General features: G+C 32.2%; 1 protein-coding gene across 1 annotated transcript; it reads left to right on the top strand.

Moving 5' to 3' along the window:
- The first annotated feature begins 402 nt into the window (after positions 1-402).
- Positions 403-4,737, top strand: LOC143251182 (uncharacterized). The gene is made up of 3 exons (XM_076502593.1): positions 403-509; positions 1,124-1,453; positions 3,682-4,737. Exons 1-3 carry the CDS (start codon positions 497-499, stop codon positions 4,044-4,046), a joined length of 708 nt encoding a protein of 235 aa, XP_076358708.1. The 5' UTR covers positions 403-496; the 3' UTR covers positions 4,047-4,737.
- Positions 4,738-14,580: the final 9,843 nt, after the last annotated feature.

The following is a 14,580-nucleotide window of genomic DNA, read 5'->3' as shown; positions in this document are numbered from 1 at the left end:
ATTAGAAATGCGAGACACCAATTTCGTTATCCTATCCGATTAAACACGTTCAAACTTTCTCTCATCGGGAGTACTTTGTGAACGACGTGCCAGTTTAAAACTTGTAAGTAACCATCAATATGGCGTACCGTCACTCGGTCCCAAATAACACCCCATGGTTGCACAGGATGATACTGACCTATCCTGTAAGTCCACTCCGGGGTTAATACTTCGATAAATACCATAAGATAACAAGTTGCTGTGGTCATTATCTGACACGTACTACTACAAACACGATTGGGTAATGGATGTGATGACTAATTGTTCCCGAGCAGATCATTCAAGAAGCTGCACACGAGCCGCTGAATTATCTTGAATGTTTCACACGGCACTTTATGTTGCAAGAATTGTCTCAATAAATAGAGGTTGTTGAGAAAAAGAAAGCTAATTATTACTATTGTAACACACGAAAAAGTTTACAAACCGTAGTTGTTAGTTGAGTAGAATTACCCTGAAGATGGAAAAAGCTGGTAAGTTATTTACTTGTCCACGTGAAAGTTGCTACTCGTGGGGTACACAGTTAAAATTTAGGTTTAGAGAATAAAACAAACACTTTTACCTCATAACAATACTGAGTTCCATAAACACACTTGTCTGAACTGTAATAATATTGATAGTTGTAGAGATATAAATACAGAAGTTTTGTACTCTTATCAATGTAAGTAAATTAGCTGCAAAATGAATAGTTAATTTATGTTAATACATGTGTATCAAGAAAACACCTGCATGTTTGTTCCGTTTCCCAGTTTGTAAAACTGACAACACATATTTTACGTCAGTTAACAGAACTGAGCTATTTTTATCAGTCCATAATGATTCTGTTATCTCAAATCTGAATATTCGATGTTGCATTTCATCCAACAGACGTGTATTAATTCTACGGAATAGAAAGTGTTATTTTAAAAAAGATTTTCCTAATTATTTCAGACGTACCTTTTAATGTTGTAGACTTAAATTTTGAAAGCTTCATTTTTGACAAAAAGAAGTAAGTTATACGACCAAGAATAAAGAAATAATTTCGAAAAATTTAAGCAGGAAGTTTTTTATTGTATGTAAGATGTAACTAAAGTTTATTTTAAAATAGGTGAATCAAAGAAAGACGACAGCTGTTGTACATGTGTCGTTACTTGTAGCTGTGAAAATGGAAAGATGAAATGTGTCTGTAACTGTAAAGATGACACAACTCAATGTTGTACAGAAGCTAAAGAGGGGAAAAACAAATTTACAGTTACTATCGTTTGTGAATGCGGAGATGCACGTTGTAGTCCAGACTGTAAGAAGGAGTCATGTCAGGATTGTGTAGAAGCCAGAAAGAAGAACAGTTGCGTTTGTAACGTTACCTGCTGGTGTGAAAACGGAAAGATGAAATGTGTTTGTAACTGCAAGGGTAACACTTCTCAATGTTGTGAAGAAGGTAAGAAGAGAAAGGATAAATGTACTGTTAGTTGTCATTGTTGAAAAAGGAAGGATTAATCCTATATTACTGAATTTTCAATGTTCGTGAATTGTTTGAGTGAAAAACACTTAAATTGAATGGTACTGATCAATAAGAGGATATTAATTTTATTATGATATACGTACTTTAAATGTGTAACGTTAACGTAAATATTTTCAAATCTTTCACAGATGAGACAGTTAGCAGTTTATCACACTGAATACCGATAAAAGTATATTGGTTCTATTTCTAATTCGATAAATATTATTATATATATTTTAACTTTTCAGTTAAGGGCTGATGAGAATTTGTTATATAATTAGCTAGATATATGAAACATGCTTAAATATAATGTTAATTACTTTAATATATTTTTCTTTCATCATTATACCTTATGCAGACGGGTACTATTGGATTTTTATAACGTCTTAAAACCAATTCGTGACAAAGGAATCGATACAAGAAACTATAGAGAATATTTTTAAGAATATAATTTTACGATGTTAAATTAATAAAACAAAGGTGATACTAAATTACTGTATAAAAGTGTTTTTATTGAATCGGCAGTAACCTTAATCTGATAATATCAGAATATGGAGTTCGATCCTCACGATGGTAAGTTCAGGTAGACTTGTATGCAGTTTTGCGTACAAACAAAACACATAATTTTAATATATTATCCCTATTACCATACAGGAAATTGATTTAATTTAAAATTACTATGCTCTTTTATCATTGACAGATATTTATTTGTTTATTTGATTTGATATTCGCGCTAAACTACACGAGGACTTCTCTACTATTCTTCTGTGATTTACGAGGGAAATACCAGAGGGAAGGCAACCGGTCATCATCGACAAATTGTAAGACTAACCTCACATAAAACACAACCACGATGAAATAGTATAGGATATTGTGAGGAAGTGATATTAGAATCGGTGACCCAAATATTACTAGTCGAACGTTTTACATTGTGGCCATAACGGGGTCATTTCTTTAGAAGAGAAAGTAACAGATATTTGTGGAGTATCTTTTTATTGTTGCTAATCTACACAGTAATTGTGGATATGATCTGGTTCACCTTGAAGATCGAAATTGTATTTACCGTTGCTCTTTTTATCCACAGTTCTATCTAATCTAAAGCAAAAAACTAGTATTCAGAAAGTTAACAGTGGAATTCGTTGCCAGTAGATTGTTTCATGTCTCGGACAGATGCCCTTACATGTATTAGATGTAAACTGATGTACATGTAACCTAACATAGTTAAAGATAAATATTAAGCTATAACCAAACCAAAGTGATATCGTACATAGTACAATTTGATAACTGACCGATATGATCAGAGAATACAGGTCATGAGCCAGCGCTGTCTAGGTCTGTAACATTTAAACTGGTAACAGCGAAATTAAATATGTAATAATGTGTAAAATACTAGATGTTAGTATAGCTGAATCAAGATATTTTACAACAACTTGCAGACCGATATTTATATTACATGGAACGAAAATTACTAACACCCTAGAGTTTAGGGTTCGTCAAGTGCACCAGGTTCTAATTTCTTTATGTTACAAAGGCTCGCGTCGGTGGGAAGGCACCTTCTCTACTTCAAACTGTCGATCAATGCTTATGACACACGGACCATCAGTAACTATTTACTTATTTCTATACGTTTCGTTACTGTCGTAACGTAATTATTTTAGAAAGGAGAGTTACAAAACGCTTATCAAAAAGTAAATTACTTATGGTTGCAAAATGAATAGTTAGTTTATTTAAATACATGATTATGTCAAGAAACCACCCACATGTTTGTCCCGCTTCGAAATTTTGTGAAGCTGACCAAACATATTTTACGTCAGTAAACAGAACTGATCTAATTTTACCATTTCAGGATGATGCTGTCATCTTAAAATCTGAATATTAGATGTTGCATTTCATCCAACAGACGAGTGTTAATTCTACTAAATAGAAAGTGTTATTTTCACACATGTTTTCGTAATTATTTAAGACGTACCTTTAATTTTGTAAATTAATTTTGTAAAAGGTCCATTTTTGACAAAAACAGATTATACGATCGAGTATCGGTCACAACATAAGTTTTAAAACTATTGAAAGACACGAGTAACAAATATAATACATATGCAATATTGAAAACAAAATTAAGCAGCAATTTTTATTGTACTAAAAGTGTTCCTGAAATTTTTATATAGGTGAAACGATGAGAGACGATAACTGCTGTACATGTGTCGTTACTTGTCGCTGTGAAAATGGAAAGATGAAATGCATCTGTAACTGTAAGGATGACACATCTCAATGTTGTACTGAAGCTGAAGACGGGAAAAACAAATGTACAGTTACTGTTGTTTGTGAATGCGAAGATACACGTTGTAGTCCAGACTGTAAGAAGGAGTCATGTCAGGATTGTGTAGAAGCCAGAAAGAAGAACATCTGCGTTTGTACCGTTACCTGTTGCTGTGAAGACGGAAAGATGAAATGTGTTTGTAACTCCAAGGGTAACAGTTCTGAGTGGTGTAAAGACGGAAAGGATAAATGCACTGTTACTTGTGAGTGTTAAAGATGAAAGGACTTATCCCATACTACTGAAATTTTAATGATGGTGAATTATTTGACTAAAACTCGTAAATTGATGGCATAAATTAACAGCAAGAGAAAATTAATTTCAAGATGATATACGTAACTTGAAATTGTAATAAGTATTTTACATATATTTCACTGTATTCTAGAGAGACGGTTAGTACTATACCAAATTGAATACGGATTAATCTATGTTGGTTCTCTTTTTAATTTGATAAATGTCATTATATAAATTTTAAATGTTCAGTTAATGATCGATAATTATTTAAACAATTAGCTATCTAGATACATAAAACATAGTGAAGTCAAAATGTTAATTGGTTTTATAATGTTTTTTTTTAATTTAATCTTTGTGCCATCAACAAACTAGCACCATTAGATTTGTGAATGAGTAATCAATATAAGAAGCTACAGTGGCTTTTAGGAATACAATGTTGTGATGTTGAATTAATAAAATAAACTACATGAAATTCTTGTATGAACATCTATTGGTCACCAGTATTCTTCATCGTATAATATCAGAATGTGGACTTCTATTTTTTCAATACTTAGTGCAAAAAGACAAACGTACAGTTTGTGTCTTAAAAAAACGCACGGATTTTTTGTATAAAAATTCATCATCATTACCACAGTGTAATTTGAAATAAGATGAGAAATTTCTAAATTTTCAATTTGATATTCAGTATTTATTTTTAATGTTTAAATTTACACGAGTGTTGTTTGCCATAGCTGTCTGTAATTTAATAGTAAAAAACTGGAAAGAAGGCAGCTAGTTATCATGAGTTACCGCCAACTATTGTTGTACTGCTTCAGGATTCATTTTATGATTGTCATTTCACCTTTATCCAGATGTTCATTTGCTTTCTTGTTACAACTACTATCCAGGATATTATCAGTGGAACTTCTCTTGCCAGTAAACTGCTTCGTGTGTCAGACAGATGTATTTACGTAATTCAAAAATATACTAATCTAATACAAACATTTATTATAATACTGTACTTGTACTTCAAGTTGTACTAGCTATAATATTATTTCAGCTGAACACTAGAGCTATAACCAAACTAAAGTGATATCGTACTGAGTAAAATTGTAATTTTAACAGAGAAGAGAGGTCATGAGTTAACGGTGTTCTTTGAACTAGGAAAGCAAAGTGGTGCACAAAACTAGTTTTCACCAGTCTTATTGTTAGAATTATGGTGTACCGAATTTAGAATAACATATATAGAGCACTCAACAAAGTAGGCTATAATCAACTGTCCATTGGATTCTGTGGGCATGCGCTATTAGTTTTCTTTCTTGATTTGCTAAAAAAATTTTGTTATTTACTTATATCCAACCTAAATATTTATATACCAAGAGTTCGATTTTTAACAAAACTTATGTTATAAACTGACAACTGAATTTAAGACAACGTACAAGCAACTTAACCTGTAACTTAGAAAATGGTACCAGTTGTTATCAAAGCTGAATCAAGATATTTTACAACAAATGTTAGACCATTATTTAGATTACATGATTATATTACACCCACACGGCAGTAAGGGGCCAGTATGTTTAGTATGAAGGGGATTCGAACCCGTGACGATCGGATTTCGAGTAGCGCCCACTAACCACATGACCATGACAGGCCTTATTTCGTCATAGGCTGCCGTCGGGTAAAAAGGTACAATCTCTTCTTGAAACGTTCGATCATAACTAACGATACAATGGAGCGTCAGTAACTGTTTACTTGCGTATTATTATAGGTATGTAGAAAAAAACACAGCCCAAGAAACGGAAATATCCGGTATAATTTTACATTCTATTAACGCATGAAATGTTAATGCATATTTATATTAAACATGAATATGAATATTAGGAAGATTTGTTGTTCTACAGTAAAGTATGTATTTTTCAGGGGAACTAAATTTTGAAAACAAAAGTATTACTAGCCCAAAATGTTGTGAGAGTAACGTACGTAATGTGAATTAATACGCGAAAATAAAAATTTTCTACTCCAGATTGTATGTCACATAAACACGTAAAATATATTCTTAAAAAAATTACACTTACGATGTCATTTCTTTGACTTCACACATAGTAATTATAAAACGAAATATAACTAAAATATACCACAACATATAATATTCCTTAATTACCTTATATTTTAGTACATGCCATTTATATGTCATTTTTTTGTTTTCACACCATTATGGAAATATAAGCAAGCGTTGGAGCTATAGTCTAAGCCTGTAGAGAATGAAACGGAATTTGAACGTATGCCAAACTTAAATAAAACATTAATTATTATCACAACATCTCCGATAGAGTCGTAATATTGAAATGTTGATTCAAGTAAATAAAGAATATTTAAGAAGTAGGCCTGCTATTCCAGAACTTAACGTATCTGCGTGCCAGTATTCATTAGGCCGACTATATGACTGACACTATACAACAACAGCTAAAAATCATAAGCCTAATTAAAGATAAAATTTAGTCTGAAGTTGACTACTTTAACACAATGTTACTTAAAGAATTAAACGTTTGTAGTAAATTAAGAATACTATACACATCAACAATCTTTTGTTTTATACTGGGATTTGATCGTCATTATTTAGTTCAAGAACATTTATAAAGGTTTTTTTTTTAAAGTGAACCAACGAATCTTGTGATTTACTCTTGAGACACGAATCACATAAGGCTTGATGTTTTGGATTTCATAGAGAATTTAATTTTTTGTGAATTTTTATTTTATTATCAGAAAATTGAAACAAACTTGTGATTAGTTTATACACAATTACCAGTTTATTATAAAAAGTCAAAATTTGATAAGGCAAAAAACGATGGCAATATAATATTCAATACAAAATCTCGTTGCTTAGTGCTATAACGTCATTTTCGGCGTAATCTCTAGGATTTGTGGGAGAAAAGTTCTACGACAATTTTTTTCTGTAAAATTTATAAATGCCACAATACTCTGAACACGAACACTATTAGTAAATTATAAAAGTGGAACACAATCCGTCCAGCTTTCTGAATTCCGTGTTTTCGTGGTCGAACACCTCTGGAAGTAAAGTGTATTTTTTGGGGGTAACAATATCTAATTCTTTATTAGAGTATATAAATATTTTGATTTTCCTAATACCAGAAGCTGTGATATCTTTCTTTATCTCTCCAAATATCAGTCTCGTTGACTTGCATTCTATATAAAAATTTAATTGTTGAAACTATTCACTTTGTTTTAACTATGAAGAAGCATTAAGTTGAGAGAGTAGCTGGTAAAAGAGTATCCCAAGAGGTGGCGGCTGTTAGTGATGACTATCTGCCTTCGTTTGACACTGCACAATTAGGGACGACGAGTGCAGATAGCCTTACTGTAGGTTTGCGCGAAAGTGAAAAACAAACAAACCATTTTTGTGAAAGAAAAAGTAAAAGATGTTTCTCGTCAGTTCAAATTACACAAACACCAGTTTAATTTTGAAACTTATTTGAAATTTGTAAAGTTATTGTTGAATTAATGTGGTGAAGTATCAAAGTACCACAATAGAAAATGATACAATGCTCAATAAAAAAGTTCGTTTCTAGATCTATAAATTTGTTTTCTCTGTGGTCATTGCGAAACTGTCATAGAATTTAACGAGGAAAAATCGACGAAGATATGTTACTCTTGGTAAACAGATAAGTGTATTAACTGTGTTGAACATGTGTACTTCTGCAATTTCCTGTAAACTCGCCATCTTTGTGGCGGTACACTTTCGGTATTAAATTATAGTTTTTCAAGTTAAACGATCGAATTATTTCCTATAATAAAAATACATGTTTTTATTTTTAACTTTGTTATAGTAGACTCAGTGACACACTTTCGTATACCACCCAATATCCTGAATTTAGTCTCATGTACTTTCAGACCTTGTTAAAATTCAAGTGTTGGATAGATTTCACTTAAGTATGAAGCATTGGTAAAATATTCACAGAGTACGAACTATGAAAAAAAAACTCATTTAAGTTTGAAACGAAAACATTCTTGAATAACTTTCAGTTTTGACTTTTTGTGAAGTTGACAGAATTATTCAGTTGAGTGTTAAGTTTTGAACAGCATTAAGATGGGTATGAATTATTGAAAACATTTACCTTATTTTGAACTACTGAAAATCAGTTCGCTGGTTGTGAAGTTTTGGATAGTTTTCTATTCAGTTTCGACATTCACTGACTGGGATAATACTATTAAAATATGGAGTCGTTCTGTTTGTTGTTATAAATGTCTTGTTTCAAGATTTATTAAGTCTTAGGTCACTCATCAAACTTAAAACATAATTTACAATAATTTCAGAAATAATTAGATTTTATTTTTAATGTGTTTATATTAATTTGAATACAGGGGAATTTTATATTGTAATTAAGAATGGTGCTTTTGCCCATCTTTTAATCTTAGATTTGAAAGTCTGTGGCAATCGTAGAATGATATCTGTATAGCAATTTTGTTTTTTTGTTTGACGTAATGGAAAGTTGAATATTAGAAGCTTCATAAATACTGTTCTTACCTTGATTCTTTTTATTGTCTGTTATGTTGGGCGTGTATATACACATATATATATGTCACCAGCAGTAGGTTAATGACTGTTCAATTGGGCCATTACATAAAATCACAAAACTTTTGTGATATATATTTATTTCCTGTTTTTCTTGTAAATGTAAATTCTTCATATTATACTTAAGTGCTGAAAGTTTTATCTTTTTGCTTTTCTCAATAGAGAACTTTATAGCATAAAACTTATCAAGAGAACATTTTAGATAGAGAGAAATTTTAACATTTTGGGGATTGGTGTAAACGCTAAATATTCTATGTAGGTTTTAAAATTTTCCGGTAAAGGTAACTGATGGATAATAATGTAGAGCTAATGACTTAGAGACCATGGTATTAATGTACTCTTTTATTTTTGGACTATTGTCTGCTTGAAGAACAGTTTCTTCTGTCACCTTTGTACTTTGTCCATAATATGTGTAACACATTTTCCGAATTAGACGGTTACAAACCACGGAATCTCGAATTTAATCTTAACAAACGAAAACTACCTTTAATGCAGCCATATATTTTGACTTTCATGAATATTTTAGTTTAGTTTCGTTTATTTCACCTTACTAGTTAAATCCGAGACGAGAGTCATATATTTCTAACCAGTTTAAATCCTAAAATATTATTTAATCTTTGAAATATATTCTAGATTTGCAAAGTCATTGTTGAATTGATAGGGTCAATTAGTAAAGATTGGAGATAAAGAAAATCTGTTTTGTCATAGTTAGAGACAAATAAATTAGGTGTGATATTAAATCTTCATTCATTTTGCTGAGTCACCATTTACTTTATAGTTAATATAAATCATTAAAAGGTAATGTTTAAAGTATAAAATACTGAGTTATGATTATTATTTATTAGATATGTTTTATTTGATTTGAAATGGAGGCAATAATAAATTTGTAGATTGTCATTCAATTCAGGATAACCTCAATTGTATAGGATAAACTTACGGTACTTTTATAGCACTTGAGGTGGTTGGTAGCATGACATTAAAAAAAAAGAGAATTCAGAATATATACATGATACTGTTGGCTGAATTAAAAATGTCATAGTGAATCAAATTTGTGAAAGTCCAGAGTGTGACAACTAGATATTTACAACAATTTTGAACTATTTATTTTTATTCAGTGTTTTAAAACTTTTATTCTTTCACAAACTAATGATTAAGCAAATTGGTTTTCAAACGTGGAAAAATAATTTCCTGAAATTAACATGATATTAAAAAACTTAAAATAGAAATAAGTGAAGGAAACTAAAATATAATTTAAAATTTAAATATAAAATGAAAATAGATATAAACTTAATGTTTAGAAATAATAAAACTTTATGAAACGACTTGGATATTGATTTATACAAGTTAAAAAAGGAGACTACAAATATATCTAGGATAGACTACTAACAATTATATTTTAGTAGTGTATTTCAAGTGGTAATATATTTCAATAAATGAAACAATCTAATTGTTATCTGCGCGTTAATGGATGGAATGGTTAAATACAATCTCTATCAGAAACATGTACTACACACAAAAATGTTTCTCTACCTATTTTTACCTCGTTACGATAAGCTACATGCTAACGGCAATAAAACTTCGGTTTGGATACATGTGATGGGAAAACATAATAACGTCGTTATGTAAATTTGTGTTTAGAACAAGAAAACAAATGTTGATATTTATTACAAGGATAAATTCCATTTTAGTACGTTGTAGTCGAGTTTTATTATGTTTTGTTTTAATCTTTGTAATCTTTATATGTTATAGAGCCCAACTAATTTTTAAATTTGACGAAGTGTCAGAAAATTAGCGTAAAAAAACAAATATTTATGCCACGTTTTGAAGTGCTAGTATTTTAATAAATATCTTATTCCAGAGATCTTTCAAACTTTTTTTTTATTTAGGTGCTTTACTCTCTACCGAAAGAGCCAAAACGTGCTTTAGTTTGGATGTATTGAGAAAGTTTTCAATGCTAGAAATTACTCTCATATAATTTCGCACAGAATTTTTTTACAAGTATCAGAAATTGCCGAGTTTTGGGAATGAGCACTCTAGTGTACATAGGGTACAATTGGGAAATAATCAGTTATCTGTCTCTGGACACCATTGAATTCCTTACTCATAGAGGTAGCCCCTTCGTACCCTTGTCCTCGCAGGTAGCCATGTTAGTACCATATTTTGTCAGATTGTTTATGATGAAACCAGCCAAGTTTCTGTCTGTCACATCACAACCAGGTATAAATTGCAAAACATCTTCGCTTGTTGCAACAGAGTTGTCATTGGCATGCAAATATCTAACACACAGCAAAAAGTGTTCAATGCCTGAAATATCTGTTGTTTCATCAGCTAATATTGAGTAAAACTTTGCAGCATTACCCTGTTAACCAAAGCATCAAGAACATGAGTATTACAGGCGTAGATGATTTCATTTAGAATTTATGAAGTCAGATAGGTCTTATCTGAACTGTCTGTTTGTACTCAAAAATTCCCATAGTTATTAATGGGCTCCTCATCAGTTTCACCAAGAAACATTGGACTAGAATCATATTTTCCCCCTCGTATTTAAATTTTGTCTCCCACACAGCAATATAATATTAATAATAAGAATTAAATATTGCCGGTTCTGTTCAATTTCTTGCTTGTAAGTTGCATCAAGCTGAAAGTGCACAGATGAACTTGTGTTTACGACCTGTAGAAGATTGTTAGCTTTGTTTTTGCTGTCTTGGTAATACTATTTCAATTCTTGTGCATTGAAGTATTCAACAGCCTTTTTCCAGTTTGTGTATGGAAATTTCACTAGTTGTCCCAATTTCTGACTTCCATCAGGAGCAAAAAGACAACAATACTTGCAGAAAGAACCCTTTGCATGTTGACTGTAGAGTAGCCATCTCCACTGTGAAAGCCAACGATGCAGAGTGTTTGCATGATTTTTAATGCAAAATTAATTTTATGAGGAGTCGACTTACCTGTTTACCAATGCTGACATCACCAGAAATGAAATTTTCAATGTCTCAGACTGACCCTGAAGTGGTAGTGGTAGCATTGGCCAAGGTGATAACTCTGACAATTCAGTTGACAATTCTGATTCAATCTGATTGGCTGCAGCAGATTGATCAGGTTCAGCCTCATGAATGTGTTTAAAGAACCCGTGCAGTGTTTTTTGCTTTTTGAGGCTTGACAACATGTTTGTCAACATCACATTCACAGTACCATTGGCGCCACCTATAGTGAACGATTCACAATACATGGCGCCAAAGGCAGTAGGTTAGTGCCATGGTGCTGCCATCTCGCTACGGTGCCACCCACTGTTTATCTGTGAAGTTAATTCTTGAAATCCAGGGAGTCTGAACCTACACTGTCCATGATATTTAAATACAGATTATAGACACTATACATATATTTGCACTCTCCTGAGTGAAAATATATTTTATAGGTTGATGACAGGACTGTAGGCCTACTTTGCTGGGTCTGATAACTTTAAGTTATATATTATATATATATATATAGGCCTATATATTTATTTATGATTAAAAAATAAGACAAACACCTCAGTGTGCCATTCTGAAATTTGCTAAGAAGGTGGTATCAGAATGCATAATTCAGGGTTTTCTTTTACGTTTTATTAAAAATTTCCCTGGGAGGACATGCCACGACCCCTAGCATGGCTTCACGCCTACGGCGCATGTGTCAAACACTCAAACTAACCCTCCTCAATGGCCATTTCTGGCCATGTCCCTGTCAAAGATAAGTCTCAATGATTTGCATTCTATGTTATAATTTAATTGTTCAAACAATTCGCCTTGTTTTAAGCTATTAAGAAGCATCCATTTGAGAGAGTAACTTATGAGTTGGGTATGAATTATTGAAAAGTATTGAGATGGATGTCAGTTACCGAAAACTTTTAATTTATTGTGAATTCCTAAACACCATTCAACTGGGTAAGAAGTTTTGAAAAGGCTTCTGTTCATTTTCAAGTTTGTAGTTATATATGTCTTGTTTCAAGAATTATTAAGTCTTAGGTTACTCATTAAACTTTAGAGATAATTTCAGAAATATCTGGATTTTATTTTTAATATGATAATATTGATTTAATTATATGTGAATATTATATTGCAATTAGAAATGGCGCTTTTGCACATCTTTTAATTTTAAGTTTGAAAGTCTGTTTCAATCAGTGCATTCTTAGAATGATATACACTGCTGGCCAAAATCTTAAGGGCAATGAACATAAAGATAAAATATGCATTTGCTCTGTTAAACTCAACCACGTATTTCAGTGGAGATTCGAAATATTAAAATAAGAAAAGGGAAAAAAAGAACTTTTCAGCATTTAATATGGAAAATGTTAACACTATGAAATTAGTCTAAAACAAGCTGGTCGAAAGTTTAAGACCATATCAAAAACAACTCTAAACAGGGTAGAAAATGCCCAACAAAAGGTCTCAGTAGTGTGTTGCACAGCCGTCATTGCGAATAACTTCAAACATTCGCTTTGGCATGGTTGATATAAGAATTTGCAGAAGGTTGGATGGTTTTTTTAATCCTAAGATGACTTCACGAAGATCATGCACTGTTTGGAATTGATGTTTATTTCTATAAACTTCCATGCCATCCATTCTCAAACATTTTTAAAGGGGTTCAATTCGGGCAAACACGCTGGATGGTCCAAAAGAATCACGTTATTCGCCACGAGAAAGTCCTTTTTCCTGCGGTCATTGTTGATTGCAGCTTTGTCCTGCTGAAAGATTCAGTCATTTTTATTCAAGCGATGGCCTTCAGTCAATAAGAATGCTCTCTCCAACATGCCCATGTCGACAGCTGCTGTTGGACACCCAAGTATAGCTTGAAGCTCCATTGTTCCATGAAAGGAGAAAGCACCCCAGATCATGATGGAACCTCCTTATCGTGCCAGTAACATTGAAAACATTTGGACTATCCAGCTTGAATATTTTCTCATCAGAGAACTAAACTTTTGTCCACTTTTCTACGTCCCATGTTTGGTGCTTCTCAACAAAGTTTAACCAAGCCGTTTTGTGGTGTGTAGGGAGGCGTGGCCTTTGAAGACGTTTACGGTTTTTAAAGCTTTTCGCTCGTAGATGGCGTCTTATTGTTCTTGAGCTGCAGTCTACGTGCGTAAGGGCCTTAATCTGGTTCGACTATAGCCTGGTGTCTTGCCGGACAATCCATCGAATCATCCTGCTCAACTCCGGCTAAATATCATTGGGCGGACTTCTTGAAATTCTCGTTTCGTATAACTCAGGGTATTCTACGAAATTTGCAACAGCAGTTTTACTACATCCAATCTCACCATCTATGGCACGTTAAGAGAAACCTTGCTCTTGAACCTCAACAATTCTGCCACGTTCAAATTCTGTCAGCTTTTCAGCTTTTCCCATGTTTTTACCCAATGTAACACAGGAGATGTCAGTGGGAGATGTTGACAACGCTAATGTTCGAACAAAAATAACAAAATTATCTTACATGTTTACCGATTAACGCTTCGTTTGAGTATGGTCTTAAACTTTTGACCAGCTAGTATTTAAATTAAGTTCATAGTGTTCACATTTTCCTATTAAATGCTAAAAACGTTTTTTATTTTTATTTTCTCTTTTCTTATTTTCACCTTTCGAAGAATTTGGCCAGCAGTGTATATATAGCATTTTTGTTTCTTTGTTTGATGTAATGGAAAAATTGAATATTAGAATTTTTGTAAACACTGTTTTTATCTTGATTCCTTTTATTTAGTCTGGACACACGAAAACTATGTCTAATGCGGTTTTATATGTTGACATTCATGAAGTTTTTAGTTTAGTTTTGTTTATATCACCTTACTGGTCAAATGCGAGACGAAAGCCATAAATGTCTAACCAGTTGAAATCCTAAAAATATTATTTCATGTTTGAAATATATTCTAGATTTGAAAAGTCATTGTTGAATTGATAGGGTCAAGTACTAAAGATTGCA

The sequence above is a fragment of the Tachypleus tridentatus genome, chromosome 5, assembly GCF_004210375.1.
Source record: "Tachypleus tridentatus isolate NWPU-2018 chromosome 5, ASM421037v1, whole genome shotgun sequence".
NCBI classification, from domain to species: Eukaryota; Metazoa; Arthropoda; class Merostomata; order Xiphosura; family Limulidae; genus Tachypleus; species Tachypleus tridentatus.
This window is presented reverse-complemented; position numbering and strand designations above follow the sequence as displayed.